The sequence below is a fragment of the Eutrigla gurnardus genome (genome assembly GCF_963514095.1).
Source record: "Eutrigla gurnardus genome assembly, chromosome: 1".
Classification (NCBI taxonomy): Eukaryota; Metazoa; Chordata; class Actinopteri; order Perciformes; family Triglidae; genus Eutrigla; species Eutrigla gurnardus.
The window spans coordinates 9,208,910-9,229,998 of record NC_139915.1 but is presented as its reverse complement, the minus strand read 5'-3'; the positions used below and the strand labels follow the sequence as shown (position 1 = coordinate 9,229,998).

The 21,089-nt window shown below is 42.9% G+C and overlaps 1 protein-coding gene across 1 annotated transcript; it reads right to left on the bottom strand.

The window, feature by feature from the left end:
• Positions 1–1,033: 1,033 nt before the first annotated feature.
• gas2b (growth arrest-specific 2b) lies at positions 1,034–11,504 on the bottom strand. The gene is made up of 7 exons (XM_084009177.1): positions 11,266–11,504; positions 9,616–9,725; positions 9,278–9,419; positions 7,836–7,899; positions 6,415–6,988; positions 6,207–6,314; positions 1,034–1,414 (listed from the first exon to the last, which is right to left on the bottom strand). Exons 1-7 carry the CDS (start codon positions 11,486–11,488, stop codon positions 1,205–1,207), a joined length of 1,431 nt encoding a protein of 476 aa, XP_083865303.1. The 5' UTR covers positions 11,489–11,504; the 3' UTR covers positions 1,034–1,204.
• Between the last annotated feature and the right edge of the window lie 9,585 nt (positions 11,505–21,089).

Genomic DNA, 21,089 nt, shown 5'->3' with positions numbered 1-21,089 from the left:
ACGTGACTCTCCCAATCTAATGAGGCAGCAATGTTTTTTTGTACTGTATTTGTGCACATGAGGTAGTTTGTGGAAGTGAGAGTGTATTTCCACTCCAACTAAGAGATGGAGGTAACAGCATCCTAACAGCCTCCTCCAGGTAAGCATGGAGGCAAGGCTTCATGGCCTTCTGTCACTGAGGACATGGTGCCATCTAGAGGGAGGACGGGAGGTTTTGTGTCTTTGCCTCTTTAAAGCTGAGGTGATACAATCTTTGCTGCAGGCCAACGATGTATACTCAGAAACAAGACATTTAATTGTGTTTCTTTGATCCATGTGCGCTACAGAACATTAAATACATGACAAGTTATGATTCTTGCTATTGAAACAAAATGTTATTAGCTGTTATTTAGGACGTGCGATATCTTAAAACAGCATTCAAAGATCCTTTTTGAGGGAAGTTTATTCTTAACAGAAACCAACACAGGTTTTATCCAGTAATATACAGAAACATAATCCCATACTTTAAAAGTAATTATGCTTCGACTAAAACTTCTGCTGGAAAGAAATACATAACTCCAAACTACAAATTTCGACTACCACGACACACAAACACATCTATCGAACTAAACTACAGTACAAATGTATAATTTATCTCCTGATGACATTCTTTCATACAGTTCTACACAAAACTGTCCTTGAAAGAATATTTGATGATGATTACATGAAAGTTATATAGACAGATATACAGTACATAATAACTTGTGCTGCTACTAACTGTTATCTTCATTATTGATCAATATGTTGATTATCTTTCATATTGTCTGTAAAATGATGTGAATTGTAGTGAAAAAGGGTCAATGTCAATATCCAAAGTGATGCCTTCAGATTGCTTTTATTCAACCATCTGTCCAAAACTTGAATTTTTTTTTTATCATATTTACGCTCCAAAAAGAGCAGCTGAAAGAATTTGATGTTTCTTCTGGAAAAGTGATGATCAATTGAAATCACTGCCAATTAGTTTTTTCGACTAATCAATGCGCCCACACAGTACAGCCATGTAGCTCTGCTCTCATAACTCATACAGATGAGCTCAGAACCACTCACATACAACTCTCAAACAGAAAGTTATGGATGGAGGTTAAAAAAAAAGACTTGAACTTAATGCTAAATCATTGACCTCGTACAGTTTGATCTGATCAACAAAGCGGAGCCTTTTGTGAGTCTACTTCTTGCCGCGGTAATGGGCCCCGACCACCATGTAGCTGTCAGGTGAGATGTTCAAACTGGGCGGCTTTGCTTTGTCCCTGCAGACCCTGACCTCAGATCTGCCGAGTGGCCCTCCTCCTCTGCAGGGGTCGTGTTTCTGCAGGTAACTGATGAAGGTCTCCCAGCCTCCTCCTACGCGGACCATTACATGACGCTCATTCAGCATCTGCAAAGGGTGACACAAGACAGCACAGTCAAGGAGTGAATGCTGGGAGGGGGGAATGTGTGCATATATTTTCTTCGGGGATGTGTTTATGAATAGAATTCTCAATTATATGACCCTCCCCCCTCCCCCGCCCTTTCCATTTACAAGCTTGTGTAGCTCCGACTATGAAAGGCAAATCATCTCTCGCCGCGGATAGCTTTGTCAAAATCTCATTAAACCAAATGAAACAACACCTCATGGCACCAGCTGAGCACACACGCGGGACTAATCCACACATGAACATGCATCCACACACGCATGTCGTGACGCACAAAGGCACACCCACTCAGACCTGCAACACAAACCGCCTAAGAAACAGTGTTTGGAATAAAAACGACGGCTGTAAAGTCGATGTATCTGTTCGCTGTAGTCGCGGAGAGAGGTCAGCCGTATCTAAATCAACACATCCTTCAAAGAAAGCCGTCCTTACAGCTGGAAGCCAACCGCTGCCATGGCAACTACAGCCACAATATAAAGCCTAGAAAGAGGAGGGGAAAAAATTGAAAGGAGAAATTGAGATGAGTTCAGTGCAGACACTCATCTCCCAGCAGACATTAACATTCCCAGGAGGCCTTGCAGAGCCATCCGTTGTCCTGTCAGCCCCCCCAACACCCCCCCACCCCAATAAACAATAAACCCTTCATTATGGAGCCATTAAGGACGTGAAAATACAAGCAGATCTACTCTTCTTATGAGGGGAGGTGTGTGTGTCACATGTATGGGATGGAATGAAATCAATGGTACGAGCACAGACACACAGGCAGCTATAGAGGAAACCCCAGACGTGGTGTCTCAGCTGTCATCCTGCAGATTAAAATGTCGAGGTTGACAGGGGTCAAGTCTCACATCCTGAATCAACCACTTCCCTGTCGGATGAAGAATGAATGTAATCCTGACTGGGCATCATGCTCAAAGACGTTTATATTTGAGATGTAAAAAGTGAATGAAAACAGCATTGATCCATGCTAATCCATTTCTCAGGACTCACTTTCACCTTTTATACAACAGTTCTCTCTGTGATTTTTAAATTAAGTAACTTACAATATTGTTAGACCAGTTAAGCGCAATTGAATTTAAAAAAAATTGTATTACTCATATAATTGTTTCTAATACTCGTCTGTGTCACTTGATTGTTGGTTGTCTGGCTTCATACGTGCTGACTTTGAGTGTTAAATATGATGTCTTTTGATAAAGGATTTGTATATTTCAGTAGCTCAATTCAACTGAATATTATACTACTAGCAGGAACATATGCTGCCAACCAATCTACCAAACAGAGTCAGCCTCTTTCTGTACTGTAATATTGAACACAAGCCCTCTTTGTCATAAGCCCATAGCCCATATTCCGCCGCCTGGATTCCCCTGTGTCCTCCCTGGCTGCTCCATTGATTCCCTCTCTCCTTTTCTGCTGAAAGACGCATGAGTGTTCTCGAGGAGGAGGCGTCATTTAAAAAGCTGCCAGTAGGAGGCAGGCTTTAGCCACATCCACTGCTTTTGAACTGTATGTGTGGGCGACTGTATGTTTGAGAGCCCCTTGGATTGCACGTCAATTAGTGTGTTTAAAAAACGTTTTTTTTCTACACACATTCTGAAAGTTATAGAGATGAATTAGTCATAGAATAGAGGGTGTCGTATGTTGTACAGGTCCGTAAGGCATCCACCTCTTTAGACTGAATCATCTCAACATCTACTGCTCTGATTGCTATGAAGTCTTTATAGCCATTCATGGTCCCAAGAGGATGAAGCCTAGGACTTTTCCTTTAGCGCCACCATGAGGTACACGTTTGTTCTGCGCAGGCATTCATGTTCCTCTCAGGATAATCTCTACACACAGATTCCACATTCTTATGCAGAATACGATTTTGGCATCAGAAGCGTTCTGGTTTAAACATCCATGTGGAGAGCATGAAATGAAATGCAATCTCAGAACCCACCGGTGATTGTCTGACGAGGATTTGGTTTTCATTGGTTTAAAATGATCTTATATAGTGACTACTTGTGAAACAATCACATTTTGATTTGCTCAAGAATGTAAAGAACATGTTTATACTAAACCAACGGTAAACATTACACCTGCAGACCATTAGCATTACCTCTGTAACCATGTTTTCATGCTGCCGTATTCAGCTCAGAGCACCAATGTGCCACATTGCAGTCCTGCTCCACTGTAAGGTCAAAGGTCAGGGTCACCAAATACCCTGGAGCCTCTATGGATTCAATGTCTTGCTCAAAGGCACTTAAGAAAGAGGCTCGAGGCGCGCAGGTGGCTGAGTGGTTAGCGCATGCCATGTACGCACGTACGCATATGCAGGCAACCCTGGTTCGAATCCCTGCCGGAGGTCCTTTGCTGCATGTCACACCCCCCTCTCTCTCCTGTCTTTATCTGTCCACTGCTAATAAAAGGCGTCTATGCCTGAAAAAAAATCTTAAAAAAAGAATTAAGAAATAGGCTGATGAAGGATTTATCTGCCGAAATGCTTTGCTGAAGGCGAGAAAAACAATGTCATCCTCGTTTTGGTCCTGATTTGGACTTTTTTAGGTTTATCTCTCATGCAGATAGAAAAATAAAAAGAATCAATGCAGCATGATATTGTGAGTGATATGGTGTTTGAATGTCTTTTTCCTTCCACTGACACAGTCGGGCAGTGTCGCTGCTACAAAGCCAGAGAGCCTAATTGGGCGCTGAGAAGAAAGAAAAGCCTTCGTCTTTTTTAACAGCAAAGAATGGTGGAGCACTCCAGGGCCAGCGTGATTGAATGGACTCCAGAGGGAATAGAAGGGGGTGGGGGGGGGGGGGGGTGTAAAGTTTACACATGAGGATGTGCGGTCATGCTCAGCTGCTCATTAACAAGCTGTCTGATTAAACCCCTCACTAATGACTTTGTCTCGGTAATCAATAGTATCTGCCCTTTAGAAAGGTCTGCACACATTGAATGGCACGCTCTCCTAGGACACGGGGCTGCTCGCGGTACACGCTAACGTGTTATGCCGTGTTTCCCTGCACACACGTGGGCAGCTCAAGGTAATGGATGGAGTCAGAGTCGACGGGCGGCGGCGCTCTATTCATCCGCTGCGGTGTGTTTGAGAAAAAGGGAAGGGAGCAGTGCAAGTAGCGTCTGCTAGTCAACCAGTAATTATAGCTTGAACTGACAGATGGACACGGAGTTGTGGTGAAACGTCGTCTCTGCAACGCCGCGTGGAGGAGGAGGCGAGCACAAAAGGTCAACAGCCGAGGCGGCGTCAAAAAACGAATCCTCAAGATGTTGAAATATGAAATACGTAAAAGGGTATTTTTCTGACATTCTGCTGGACCCGACCGTGACCTGACAACGTGCTTTAGTTATCACGTGTTTATTGCCTTTCTTTGATGTGGTGTTCAAACACATGCGCCGGCGTTATTTACAGGTCTGCTGTGGAGAAACAGGTGTTCTGTGGCTCGAAGGGAGGCGTTATTTCCTAAAGAGCCAGTAGAAATATGTCGTCAGAAATGGAGCTGTGACTCTGTTGGAGGCAAACTGAGTCTGACAGCATTGATTACCAGTTTAGGGGATGTTGAGTCAATACAGTTAACAAACCATTAAATGGGTTTAAAGTAGTGACAAGTTGGCCACCAACGCTGTGATAGACCCCTGTGTGCCTTTGTTTGGTGAAGAAGATATACATTATGACGTCATATCCTGTAGAAAAATTATAACATTTGCAGCTGTTTTATGTTCTCTTTGTATGGATGGATGGTTGCATACAGACAGTGAAGTAAAACCTTCCTCTTATATTTAAATCCCTCCGTGCCTCTGTGAACGTGGACTCCCATGTGGGCTGCCATTTGCTCTTCACAACACGGTCATATCTACGCCAAATCATCCTGAGAGAGACGTGTTTGTTTTTCCTTCGGGTTTGAACTCTTTGCTGAAGGTCTGTGTACTGAATAAAATCTTTGTCAGCCTAGTCTTATCCTGACCATTGGTTGCCAAGCAACCCCGCCTCCCCGAAGGCCATTCCTCGAGCCTTTGTACAGACGCACACGGATGGTGCACGACTCAGGGAGGCTGAAAAGCACCGGCGTCTCCGTCCCAAATGATTGCTAATCAGTCGCTCTGACACACTGCACTTGTTGCTGACTTAGCTGTTAATAACTTGAGGGCATTCGCACCTCACGACTCATTATGCGTTGCAGCGTCTGTGACGCATCTTCATTGGGTGAGCCATTACATTTGCTTTGCGTTTAACGAGCCATGGGGTCAGAGCATCGAGTTATAATTTCATACATCCGATTTCACGTCAATGTTTAATCTAATTTTACATAAATGTAGCTTGATTTTCATTTTGAATTCACCATCATACCTTATAAAGCAACATATGAACATTCTAGCGGGGGAGGTGGGCGTGTTTATGATGTGAAACATGGAGGTTCCCATCCTGAGTATGGTGAGGTTTAGGCAACAGAAGAATTTTGATTATGGTTATGGAACAATTGTAGTTGCAAATTTATAATAATATTAAACATGTCCAGACTCGTGTTTCAAGTCTGGACTATTGAAATATTTTCCCCAAAGTATCATATTTCATTTATTTTAACCTGCAAAATAGAAAGTTTAAACTTGCTTTAGTTGCTGTAATGAAACAAATAAATGAAATACTTTTTGTAACTCGGCAAATGTGTTCAGTAACACCGTTTACCGCCTTTAAGCCGGGTGGCATACTGTGTCTCTCAGACTACAAACACACAGATATGGGACAGTGTAAACACACTTACCCGTATGTAAAGGACTTTGTCCCCGACACGGTAGCAGCCTTTAGGCTGCTTCACCACAAGGAACCTGACAGGACAGCAGCAGGGGGGGTTTTCAATAATGTTTCTCACCTGGAACAGGTTGGAAAGAGGGAGGGATAATCAGACCATTTACACCTTTTACATCTGCAATATTAAATGGGATTACTTTTACCGGAAATAAAACACGTACAATATCATCCAACATGTCGTTGGGGCCCGTGCTCCTCCGACTTCTGCCAGAGGAGCGAGGAGCTGCAGTTGGGGAGGTGACGGTCCTTGAAGCTGCGGGAGTGTGGTTGTTTGCTGTGATGGGGGAGACTCTGGGAGGGGAGACTCTGGGAGGGGAGACCAGGGTCGGGCCTGGTGACGGTGCTGACAGTGGAGCTGAAGCAGAAGAGTTAGTGGTGCAGGATGTAGAGAACAAAGGTGTTTGTGTTGAGGCTGTGGTCGTACATGGGTTAGAGGGGGGGGACTGAGGAGGGGATAAACATGTGGGTGCTGGGTTTGTTGTGGCTGATGGAAGATCAGAGGCGAGGGAGGCAGCGAGGGGTTCAGACAGACAGGCTGCGCTAAGAGTGAGGGGTGCAGGAGGGGGAGGAGGGGGAGGAGAGGGTGCTGGGGGTAGGGATGGTTGTGATGGTGAATACAATGATGTAGGAGGAAAAAAGCAGAGGGGCAGAGGGGATGATGGAGATAAGCACCCCGCCTCCTCCCTCTCAATCTCTCTCTCCAACTTCACCAGCGCTGGAGGCTCCACGCCGTACCTACGAGAAAGGTTGGACAAATAAATAAATCAACACAAAATCACATAGTGTTGGTTTCCCAAGGAATACGTGGACCACAGGGGATACTTCTGATGTCAAAAGAGTCGCAATACTGGAAGTGGAATAGCTCAACTCGTTTGTAAATTTGTGAATTACTATTTGTTTAGGAAAATATTATAATATTCACATGCAGTCGTCTGTAACTGAAACGATGCAAGAATGAGTGAAACTGGTTAAAAGTGCGGATAAAAAATACATATAGGGAACTATTACTTATGTAGTGGCTAAATGATTGATATAGGGACCTAAACGTTATGGATGAAATCATTAAATGATTGGATGAAAGATGAATGGAGCATGTGACATCTGAAAAAAATGAATGTCTTTGTCAGCAGATGAAGGAATCTTTCTTTGACGTTGTGATTGTTGTGGGCGTGGCTACTCCCTCTCTCTCTCCCTCTCTCTCCCTCTCTCTCCCTCTCCTGTTCGGTGCCTAACGAGACACACCTGCAACCCATCAGCCTCATCAGCTCATATACTCCACTTCCTGCAGTCACTCCTCTCTCAGCGGCACGGTGCTCTCTGGCTCTGTGTGATTCTTGACTTGACAACTTTTTAAATGATCTTGCTTGTAGCTTTTTCCGTATAAATGATGACCTGTTCGTCACCATCAACTGTCTGCCGGCTGGCCAGCTTCTTTCTAGCCTGCTCACTCACCTGTCTCCCTGACTCCCCAAAACACCCAACAATCCCTGTGCTTTGTGAATCACTTTCACTCAAACCCAAGTTTCAATGTCGTGTGGTGAAAACGTGGAATTTAGTTGTCGGCTACCACAGGTGGGGTTACCTGGCTGCGATCCGTCCCAGCTCCATCAGGCAGAGGCACACCTCCCGAGGCTGCTTGTGGAGCACTTCATGCCGCACATGCAGGAAGTACAAAGAAAGAGGGTGGAGGGGTAGAAAAAAAAGTCACTCATCTGAAAGGAAAGATGTTTCCGGAGATAAACTTTTGTCTGAGTTAAAAAAGATAACAGGAGCTGCAGTGTGAACAGACGGGCCACATTTCAGGTTGTTCTCCGTCTCTATTGTGCGTCTCTATCTTTGAAGCTGAGCAGGAATGTCCGTGGATGTGCAGCTGAGGGCATGAAAGCCTCATAAACAAGTCAGCCAACAGCTATACATTAAAAAAGGGGGGTGCACTCAGTTTAGACCAGGACAATCCCAGTTGCTTAATTTAATGAGTTGATTTGATTGAGCATGCATAATAGTATGTACAGAGACAATATGAGGCACTCTAAAAGTCCACAACATTCACGACTGAAACAAGCATCAAAAAGCAAAATAAAAATGGAATGAGCTGAGAGGGATGAAGTCACTATCACTATGTTGGTGTTTCTTTTCATTCACCTGTATTTGACATCCACCATTACCGCCATGACGGCTGCAGCAGGAAAAAAAGGAGATGAGAGAAAGGAAAAAGAGTATTCATCCGTGTCACTGAGGGAGAAAACTGAAGCCTGTCAAAGTACAGTTTAGTCTCCCCGTCACTCAATTAGCCAAGTGAAGTAGGTTAGTGTGCCTGCAGGGGGTGGGAAAGGTATTGTTGGTGGGGATTAACCTGCACATTATCCTTCTCACGCATCTGCCGCCCTGCGTGGACATGCCCAGGTAGACGAGCACAGAGAAGGGTCTTAATAATACGGAACCGTGTTCACTGCCTGAGAGCTTTAAAGCATAGGCTATAATCATTACGTTTACTCATTCATTTTGAAATCTAAGTTTTCCATATTCTTTTTTCGCTTCCGACCCGCTTAGTTTTAGTGAGTTTGTGAGCAGAGTGAGTCGAGTTGTTTGAGTTCTAACGGTAAAGCCATTCTAAATCACTGATGGATCAGAAAGTAAAACAACTCAAGTATAATTTAAAAAGAATTGCTGGTTTACGCAAATGAAAATTAATCCTTTTGTTTGATTTTGTTGAGACAAATAGATGCATATAAGACGCACATCACATTTCTTTCAAGAGAGTCAAGAGAGAAGACAAGATTTGTCACTGAAACAAACAGATTAAGGAGGAATGGAGAGAATAAAGAAGAGATCACAGTAGACACATAGAAACTGATACATAAATGCTTGGGAGCAGCTGTAAGTTGTTACATTGTTTCTACCTCAGCGAGGTGAAACTCAAAGTCTACAGATTTTAGTGTAATTCATAACATACAAAGTGATGCATGACATGATTCACTTCGGTAATCGTTAACTCCATAATGTTGGTCTCCAGGCCAAACTCACCCAAATCCTCCGACTCAAACAGGTAAGCCTCGTCAACGCCAATCTTTCGACACCAGTAGAGGAAGTTGGCAGTGTTGTCTCGGGCAAAGAATGATCCAGAAGTTGCATCAGCTCGCCAATGGATCACTCTTCTAATTAAAGGCTACACACACACACACACACACACACACACACACACACACACACACACACACAGAGGAAGTGAGTACGCAAACATGTTTCCTACGATGAATAGTGTGTTTTGTGTGTAAAGGGCATGAATCAGGAACATCTCATGAAAACGTAACAAGGCAACATGCCAGACACCGACAGGCGGAGAAGTCGTGTCGTTGCAGCACCTTGCCATTGTTGGTGTGCATCATGGCTTCCTGGAGCTGCTGTGCCAGCTGACAGAGAACGACGCCGTTATCCAACCTGTCCATCAGATCGTCTGCTGCGAGGTCCGCACCTGACCAGAACGCACACAAACACCGGATCATACAGTTGTTCCTATTTGGGCTCATCGTTTTTCTTTTTGACAAGTTTCACTGAAAAATACCCAGAAGAAGAAGTTTAAACAATATTTCCTCCAGGATATTGCAATGCATACAAGTACAAATATGAATGCAAACCACTAATGTAGCACTTCTAATACACACAATTCCGCTCAAAGTGACACACTAGAATACTTGATATTTTGTCATTGTGTTTCCTGTTTTATTTTGTTACCATCCTCTCCTCTCGTTTCAGATCTTCCACTTCCTGCCCCTGATTAGATGCCCCCATGTCTCGTTAGCCCCTCCTCCTTGTGTATTTGAACCCCATCTACTCTTTTTCATGTTGCCAGTTCGTCCTCGCACCTCTGTGTTCAGCGCTCCAGCATTTCTCCTCGTGTCCAGTGTTTTTGAACTCTGACCGGATCTTGCCTCTCCCCTGTCTGGACAGTTTGCCTCGCGGACTGATCTCCTCTCTACTGAACTCTGTGCTCTAACTTTAACTTTAAGTGAGTCCCAAGTCGTGCTCGTGAGTCCTGTCTGTGCAATTCAAACAAAACTCAAAACATTTGAATGCATTCATCACCACAAATGCATCAGAGGGTTTTAGCATTTCCTGCAGCAGGAGAAAACGCTATCCGTAGCAGTTTTTGGCGAGTAAGCAGGGTCTTCTAAATGTGAGGAAAGATCAGAATAATGCTGATAAGAAATAAGGTAGAAATGCAACGGAGGAGCTAATTATGCTGCCGTGCATCTCCCTAATTCATTAAGTCAAGGTGAAACTACAAGATATTCCCTGTAGTAAAAATTCTAATTCATTTACTCAGATGTTTCTCCACCATTGTTTAACTCAATAATCAGCTGCTTTTTAACATAAAAAGAAAATAGCAATTACCAGAAATCTTTTGAAAAATAAAACAAGAAAATGATGATACTATTATTATTACCAGTCATGACATGTAAGTTGATCTTGTTAACCTTTTAGGCATATGTTTCTCTCCTGTAATTACATATGATATAATCTGCATGTATGTTGCGATAATAACATATCTGTTTCCTGTTAGAAAACCTCTATATGTGTAAATGTTTGAAATCCCTCTCTGATTCATGGATTGACAACATACCAAACGGAGCCGCAGGAATGTTTTGTCTGCAGAAAGCTCTGTTGCTGTATTACACATCTGAAGCAGTTTTTCTGGTCGTGAAACTATATAACTCTTTGACCCACAAGCTGTTTTGACTGGTTTTCTTTTTTTCGCAGTAGCATCAGTCAGAAACTCATCTCGTTGGAGTCTTGTCACTTTCCAGACACCTTCCAACAGGTTGTGGCATGTGCAGACCCTTTATGTTTCCCCTCACAATGCAGTAAAGCTGTAAGAAACATCCCTTGCCCTGGAGACACAACCACAGCTCCCCTCACAGAGAAGTAGTCTAATGATTTGGGATAATAAGTAGGTTAATTTGCCTCCAAGTCCAAGTTTGGTATGAAGATTAATGGAGGGAAAATGGTCTCACCCATGATGGTGTTGATCCAGAAGGCCAGGTCTTCTTTCATGGGCAGCAGGCTGGCATCGTGGCGATAAGGCAGCCACTGGTTGTACTCCTGAGGACTGGCCAGGCCGGGCCCAGAGTGTCGGTACTTTTGGCCGAGAAGACAGTTCATCCCCAAGCCGGTCAGCTGCCTCGGGCTCAGAGGACCATCGAGGCTGCCGTTCATCGCTTCCACCTCACTGTCCATGCTTCAGCTGCAATCGCTCTTCAACAGACCCTGGTGGAGCAAACACAATATGTCGCTCATGCAAGGTTTTGATTTTTGACACATTGCTGTACAACCTTAAGGCACATTATATTAGAAAGGACAAGTGAAGAACATGCAACGTGTGCATTGAACTCTCCACCCATAGTATCAGCTAATAGGTGGGAGCAAGTGCAATTACATCCTAATTACATCGTAATTAAAGTGTTTTTGGGACATTTTGTGAACACGTGATGAACTTAACTTCATGGATGGGTTGACATTTTGAAGTCTCCCTCAAATCATCACTCACATGCCCGTATCTGAAAAAGGCACCAGTTGCTGTAAAGCTAATCTTCAGTTCAGACCAAATCAACAGTTATTTAGTGCAAAAACTCCCTCTTTCTGTTCCAGCTAGCTGAGCTCAGACGAAAGATACTCTAACAAAAAGTGGATTTTGACTTGAAAAGAAGTGCAGTTATCCTTTAAAAAAGCAGTAAATAATTAAAACCAAATGGTTTCGAGAGCATTAGGTGGTGTGTATATAGTGGAAACCACAGAACTGTCTCACCCATATTTTCAAACACTGGCTTCCGTGCACGTACGTTACACTCGCAACGACACAATACACACAGCCATTAATCAAAGGGATTACACTGGCTGACTGCGGATTTAATAAGATGTACAGCAGCAGTCCTGAGCCAGTCTCCCGGTGCCGCTATATGGCTCATTTGTCCTGTTCCCAGAGCAGCCTCCATCATAAAGCTCAGCCCCATGCAGAGACATGCTCTGACTGCCAGTAATACTGCTGCTAATCAGCTGGAATTAAGACAACAACACATGCAGTGGGTCACTGGGTGTGCTGAGTAATATACAGTAGAGAGACAGGCTCGCTTTGTGCCAGACGACTGACTTTAAAGGTTCATTCTAACGTAACAAGACCAAAGAGGACTTTCAGAAATGGAAACCAGCCCCGTGTTAAAATAATGTTTAAGGTTCTCGTGAGACATGAAACACGATCTGGGAAGTCGAGTTTGAGGAACAGATCTGTGGATCTGGAAGCTTCTCAGAAACCGAAACGCAAGAGAGGCTTATATGAGATACGTTGTCAGTGCAGCTTTTTTTGTCTTTCGTAGTGACGATAATTTAGGCACAGCTGTGCTTTGAGCTCAATGCTAACACGGGTAACAAGGCTAACAGGCTGATCTTTAGCAAATACATCGTTTGCCTTGCACAGGCATGCAAACATTTGCTAATTAGCACTAACCCAGATGAACAGCTGGGACTGAGGGGAATGTTCAATCAGCTGTGCAGGTCATAAAGCAAAGTATTGGACAGATTTCCACAAGATCATACTGAAGGGAACAAGAAAATCAAGCATTCAATGGAAAAACATGGCGGCGATACGGTAAAAGTCATTAGGATTCTTAGCACGAGGACCCTGAATGTTTCGTATTGTTATATTGTGTTGTCTTTAGTAGAACGGTCAAGTGGAAGCACACCTGGAGGGCAGATGTTCGGGACCCAGACAGGCAGCATCACAGCCGGCTTTCTGGGCTCCTTTAGTGAACACACCACCTGTGTTCTGTATCTGTGTCCCGCCGTTGCAAAGATTATCATTACAAGTTCAGCTTCGTCGTAAAGTTGACTTATATCTGGGAAAAAGCAGGTTGACAAATCCCTCGCACGTGATCCCAGAGGAAGTAGGGCAACGACGAACAAGCACGATGTATGTCAGCGAATCCTGGCCTCAGCTTGCGCGAGATAAATGTGAGGATGTTGTCGACACACAGTAGCTGACTCACTGGACATTCAGAGAAAAGGGTCTTTTGTAAACAGACGTGGGACGAGGCTCGGTGTGGACGGGGGCTGCCTGTCAAGTTTGAGGCTGGTTTACAGGTTGACCAGCAGGGCATGAGAGCGTCCGTCTCTAGCGAAACATCCAGGTGCAATATTCACACCTCTGCTACAGGATGGCTCTGTAGGGAAGGGGGGGGCAAAGGTCAACTACTGGCCTCGCTCTCAGACACTAGCAGCCTTTATACTCCTGCAGAGCTGAGGGTCCGTGTCTGTAAACACACCACACAATCACACCGGTGCAAACACACACATAACCACACACACACAGGCCCATGCATGTACCGGTGTTTCTATTCCACCTCATTAACTTTGCGCAACCTTTAAGTAAGATTCGCTTCGGTGGTATTTCGCAGCCTTTAATTGTGTTTTCGTAATAAAAAAGAGCATCTTCGCAGTCAAACCGGCAGTTAGGGGGAGAGCGCTCAAATTACATGCCAGCCTGCCTGAGAAATGTGTGCAGAAATGATGGATGTAAGCCAAAGCATTGGCTTAAATACCTGAACATGGACCGTAAGCGTGACACAGTGATTGATGATTGAGCTGCATGTGGCCTTCAGCACATGCAGCTCACACTGGAGTCTCCAGAGAACGAAGCCAAAGCTCAAGTCGGGTAAACAGCTAACTTCACAAATAGTGAACTAGTTTCCGTTTCCTTACATGACAGTCCTATGGTTACTCTAGCGAAGCTGCAAATATGTCAATAAAGGTATCATTTCTCCAGTCAGGAAAGTATCGTCTGCAGGGTTGTGCATTCTGCTTTTGCCTTTTATTCAGTATCTACTCTCTGTTCGAGAAAAAAAACCTATTTGTAAAACATCATCGATAAATTCAAGTGGATGTCTGACGGCACTGCTGGCAGCTGTAGCTTTATCCATAAAGCTGTGACTCGATGATCTTGTGTCTCAGGTGTCGGGTTGTGGGAATGTGACGGCTTAAAAGAGTTCATGTAAAACTAGCGGGGAATAAAAGCTATTGAACGGATACAACAGCAAAGTTGAGGTATAGGTGTCAGCTGTAGTGGGGCTCTCACCCCGTGGCTTTCCTTCGGCTGCTTCTAGACTAAATAAACCTCATATCAACACAGGATGGAAAGGTCCATTGCCTGCTGGTCCCTGAACAGTGGAGACTTATTGTACTCTAGCTCCAGTAAAACACAATAAAATACTATTCTGGCCCCAAAAAGTTTAAAAAAAAGTATGTTTGATTGATTGTTTTAGTGAGGGGTAAACTAAATAAGAACAGTCTATTCATTGAGGGAGATGAGTCAACCTTTTTTTTTTTTCCTGCTACAGGCACCATGGTCGAACATCATGAACGTGTTTGAGGATTCATTTCTGTGTTGATATACATGATAACTTACATGATAACTTGTTCTCAAACTCCTTTTCAAGCATGTTTTCTTCTGACAAAATGCTTTTGCACAGCCTAGGCTAGGACATTTTAACCATATAGAACATTTTTTAAAAAGCAAGAAGATTTACATTTACAGTGCTTAAAATTTGTATAATTTTGATGTTAAATTATGACGTTATTATGAATCCTATTTCAATCTGAAACTACTTTGTTATCCACAGAAATACATTTTACATGACTAAAAATAACTAAGTAATTAAGTTAGATTTGAGTTGCTTTCAAACATTATGTCAACATGACATAAAAACTTTTGAAAAGTCAATAATTACGTGGGAGATATCATTATTCCAGTGTTTTGACCATCATCATCATCATCTACATGTGCAACAATTACAACGTTATTGACTAGTATTTTAAAAAATACAAATACACAGTAGCTCTACTTACTGAAGGCTACCAGAAACAGCGCGGTTCTTCAGCAGGTTTCCAGGTTTGCTCCCAGTCTCGCAGCGTTCCGCTCACACACGCGCACACATCCTCTCATCCAGATGTTGCCTCAGGTTCGCCACATGTGAGAGGTCGACGCGACACTGGGACGAGGCGGAGGCTGTGTTTAAAACACACCGTTGTACACGCCTGCAAGCTCCTGGTGTCAGTTTACACGGCGGACTGTTGGATTAGGAAAAAAGAAATCACTACGTCGGCTCGTTTGCTTTTCCTTCGTCACGTTTCAACAACGCGAGAAACTTAGTAGAAAACTTTACACCATATTATAAGCACGCTATGGGTCCGTTTGTCATTAAAAAAAAAACTGATTCAAATTAGCACTAAGTTGAAGTTCCTTGGTGTTTTTTTTTTTGTTGTTGTTGTTTGTTTGTTTTTTGCTGATGTCTCTCGATACCTGACAGGAAGTAAACATGGTTTCCATAGCAAGCAGTTCCAATTTGGCGTCCATAAAATATTACACGGGATAAGAAGCAGTAGCTTACACCAAAACAGTTTCACACTTGCGTTAGCGACTTTTATTTGCTTTAATTTTCCATGTAATTACTCCTGATTCCAGACCACTGACTGTTTATATGACAATATTTAAATTTTTTATTTATATTTTTTTTTTCCTCCCACAGTCCAAAGCATGCAGGATGGAGATTGATGACTCCAAATGTCCCGTAGGTGTGAATGTGAGATTATGGTTGTCTGTCTCTCCATGTCAGCCCTGTGATAGACTGGTTACCTGTCCAGGTGAACCCTGCCTTCGCCCAATGACAGCTGAGATCGGTAGATGATGGATGGATGGTGTAGGATTTGGGATGGACCAGTGTTTAGGACTTGCAAAAAAAATTGTTTTTACCGTAGTATAATGACCTGAAACGAAAGATGTGTTTTCGTTGCATCCGATTGAGCTGTCGTGTCTATAGGGAGCAGGTCTTCTTCATGTTGCACTGCCGTGTTTCTACAGTAGCCTACAACGGACAACCCTGGGTTGCTTGGCTACAACCAGTGGGTTGTTAACCCTGGTTGTAGCCAAGCATCAACCTGTGGTGATGAGAAATGAAGCCAAACTGAAGTGCCAAAAACTGCTGTTCATCAAATGGCCACTTGAGGCTGCCTCCAAAGGCTTAAAATGTTCATCTCTACAACAAAATAAAGACGTTTACAGACAGTTTTGGTCTGAATCGCTATTATCCTGGTACACCTGTACAATGGGTGAATTTTTATATAACTAACCCCTATAAATATAATGGAGATTTAAAAATTCTCACTAATAACCAAAATGAATTGTGCCACTTGTGCACAGTTGGTTGCATATGCAGAACAAATGATAAGCTGCTTTATGCAGTCATTTCCCCAACCTCCCCATTAAATAATTTAAGACATTTATCTTAAAATCTATATTTATTCTAATATCTTATAAGATCATATTGATATAAAACGGCTTATTGTCAGGATTGACAACTGATATCTCTTGAACATTTGGATTACGTGTTTTAATGATAATTCCTCAAAAGGATATGGGTTTTGATTATTTATTTAAAAACATGCTCTCTGTCAATGTGTGTGTGTGTGTGTGTGTGTGTGTGTGTGTGTGTGTGTGTGTGTGTGTGCTGTGTAATCCTGCGGTGTAGCTGCTGGTTCATTTGCAGCCCTCTCCCCAGGGACGAGGCCCTCATGTCACCACGTCTATCAGACACTCCCCTCTCCCTCCATCAGCACACTTCGCTGCTGCCCTCATGCCTATTTGCTCTGGTTAGCATTCATCTGACCTACGCTATTGTGAATATTAATGTGCGATGGTGCATTAGTCTCGCTTCATGCTACACGCATATAAGATTAGATTGTTGTTTCAGAGAAGTGCGGATGGCATCCTGTCTCTATTAGAGGCAATGTGCCTCGGAGCAGGTATAGCAGACATGCTGATGACGATTTAAAGACTTTTCACACCAATTTAATAATGACTCAGAAGCACCCACAGAGTTAATAAATACTCCCTCAGCATCTGGAAGGCAGCCTGGACTGTAAAAGGAAGCCATACTGTACGATACAGTCAGTTTCACAAGGATTTTTTATCAATATCTTAAAATAATAATAATAACCAGCTGTTTTGTGTAGTGATTTCATTATTTTTTTAATTATTCATTTTTTTCATATATTTTATTCTTTTTCGTTTTTTGTTTCGGCATCACTTGCCTCGTCCATTAAAACAAAAGGGGACATTTTGAGAAATACATGTATTTGCTTTTGGATGGAGAGTTAGATGAGACGATTGATATCACTCATCCAGCAGCAGGTTAGCTTAGCTTAGCACAAAGACCGGAAACAGATGGAAACAGCTAGCCTTGCTCTCTCTCTGAAGATAGCTCTTCTCAGGAATGATCTCTAACTAAACAAACTAACTAAACATGTTAGATCTGGTTTCCATACAAAAACTGAAGCGCAAACACAAGTTGACTTTACGGACGTGATGTGCCAGACTATTTCTTGGATGGCAGCTGTTGCCAGGCAACCAGCAAAGATCCAAACGTGTTGCTTCGGTTCAGAATTGTGCGGAACAAAACCCCTGTAAAACAATGAATTGTAATACATTTATTTTGGGTGGATTTAAAAAAAAAAAAAAAAAAAACCTTTAGACAGATGGGGCTAGCTGTTTCCCCATTTTCAGTCATTTTCTGAGGCTTAGCTAATCAGCTGCTGGCCATAGCTTCATATTGGACAAGCACATTTAGCAAAATGTAAAATCTTGCATTAAAGAAAACCCCTTTTATAACTGGGCCCTGCTTGTTAAATACATGCTGACACAGGGTTGTGTGTGCATTTTAACAGGAGGTCTGTCTGGCAGTGAGAAGATTGAATTAAAACAATGTCTCAGCTACATGATGTGCATCAGCACACAAGTGACAGATGGCATCTCAGGTTGCCAAGACAACTGAACCCTAATCCGTCTCCCTCTTATCCCCACTGCAATGGTGGTGTTGGTGGTGGTGGGGGTGGGGGGTCGATAATTCAGCACAGGGCACCATGTGCTGTGGACCACTTAAATTGGTCCCCTGGGTGAAGAGGACCCGAGGCCCATCAGATGGGGACACACTTATTAGAGACTCACAAGTGTTTTATCATTCTGTCAGATTAAAGCAGATTCTCATTTTGAGGTGGAATGAGCTGCGTTCATGTAATTGATTATTTCTTTGTGTGCCGTTGTTAGCCAGATATGTGCATGAATCCATTTTTGTTCGGGTTTCAAATACTTTGTCGTTGGCTCTTTGGAAAATAGCAACCTTTGAAAACTGGGAACTCAAAGTACATGTGGATTTTCACACATTGACACTGCTTCATGTTGACTTCATATTCTAATCAGATGTGAACGTTTAAAGACATTTTCACCTGACAATACTTGTTTTATATTCATATTTAATGTGGAATTCCACCAATTTTACAAATACTCATCCTGGAGGACAACGCAGGTTGTGAAAACAGTCTACTGAGTGTGATGTCATCTGTGGCTGTGGATGAATTGGGCGTGGAGTTTAAAAGATGTGGGCATTTACAAGGCGGGGGTAACAAAAAGATGCTCTTGGTTCCTTTGTGGGAAAATCTAATGTTTGATTTGGAACAATAATTGAGGATTAGGTTTTTGACCATTGTTGCATCAAGTTTGCCCATTTCTTTTTTTAAATGTCTCTCTTTTGAGTCCACTGATTTTATGTGCTTGAGTGGAATTTTAGATAAGAAGCATTTTTACATTAGCCTGATAATCAGACTGGATTTTGTTACACATTATTCCCCCTGCTCTATTTAAACATCACTTCTGTTTAAATTGCTGAACAAAGTCTGGAACCAGGCAAATATTACGTATTTGCAAATATCATCCGTAACAGTCCTTCAAGACTCTCTTAATGTTTAACTCGACATGAAATAGAATGTGAATGAAATACATTCAAAGTGGCAAATTGAGTTCCCTGAATTTCCTCTCTTATAAAATGTTCTCCCATCGTATTATGTATTGCGAGGAAATACTCCACTCTTGTGTTCAACTCAAAGGAATTCATTGTGATGTATATCATGTCACAGCATCGCCTTAATTACCACTGATTATCCCTACAAAGCAATAAAAACCTGTCTCACTGGCACAGCCGTGTGTGGCTGTGAGGGGATGAATGACTAATAAATAATATGTCAGCCAGTCGTGCAGATGACAAATGTGTGCTGGTTACCTCGGCTGAGGCTGGCAGGCCAGGGGGTCAGTAGCTGCAGGGCAGACCTTTACTTTAATTAAACCATTCATAAATATGGAACCAGTCTGGAATTAAGCCACAAAATGTCTTCACCTTTGAGTCTACTGTAGGAATATATGTACAGATTATATGCTCATGTTTTACATATTTGTTCAGTTCTTTACACTATATGAAGCACAACATGATATTCTGGATACAGCTAAATGTTTTTTAAGGGAGTGTTAGGAAATGGCCACCAGAGGGCAGCATAGCAGCTCAATCAAAAGCCCTTGATGCTCGGCTAAAAAGGAAAAAGGGGAGCCATCTTTACTTTTAATGGAGTGGGGCGCAGTCATTTTGTAGGCTTTTATGAGTCTGCTTTAAAGGTTTTTCACAACAACAAGAACAAACAGAGAAAGAAAGAAAATCAATCCAACATTGTGCGGGACCAGACTGGAAACAGCAAATGGACAGGAGTAGCACAGGAATACCTGCATTCAAAAGTGCATTTAGGTACCTGTATGCCGATGCAGCTCCATGGTTACTGGACAAAAGCTCAATGCACTTCAAAACCTCCAGCCAGACACGGAGAGAGGGCTCAGCTCCGATGGCTGCTGCCTCGCTGCCATTCGTCTCTCTGTCACTGCGATTCCAATCACTGGGATTTTAACAAGATTACCCGGAGCGAGTGGAAGCAATGGAGTAGCAGTGTAATGTAATTATCAAGTGATGGAGTGCCTGAAACAGCTGTATTATCACTGGCCAGTCGCTTAACCCCTGTCAACACGTGAAGGATCACACTCCCTCTCCCCGTGTGACGGGGAACAAAAGGTTTATCACCATATTTGAGCATTACTGTGCGTTAACGTTTCCATTCATGCAAACACAAACAACAGAAGGGTGAAAGTCTGTCTTTGTGGGCGAAATAATGAATGAAAGAAGAGATTTTATACGTATACATACACTCTCGCTCACTCTTTTTGTGTCAACCTCACTGAAAATGTGTGCACGTGGGGTGACGCGCCTGACCTCGTGGTAGTGTCTCCTGACAACCACATTTCGCTCTTTTGCCACTTCTTTTATACACAAGTATCCCAGTCTCCATAGCAACTCATCTCAGTTTCAGAAACATGGACAAAAGACACAGGAGGAGAGGGGGGGTAGACAAGGACATACACCAATAATACATGTTGATACACATTATCAGTAGAACATGCAGCACACAACACACACGCAGAGTCTCAGAATCACCAGCTCACCTTTCACAAGAACGGCTTAACAGCACAGGAATAATGTGTTGATTTGAATTATGTTTCATTGCATATTGTCTGCATAGTTTAGTCACAGAGGGATCTAATAACAACATCACAGAGACGGATGTTTGTCACGATGACGTCACGACAGGATGACTTTGCATCTGTATTGCCTCTCTGATACACATACTTTGTCATGGTCACCATCCAAAATGTTTCTCCGTTAACTTCTACAAATGCATCCAAGAGAATGTTTCATATGAACTTTTACAGAGTCCTCAAGTTAGTTCCCTTTCTATTTTCACCAACTTAACTCTGTCAGATGTTTCAGGGTTAAGGTAATGTACTTTATCAGATTTTGCATGGCTCCCCCTGGAGCCACAAAAGGCTTGATATAACTTTTCATCACGTAGTGGTACTATAGTCCCG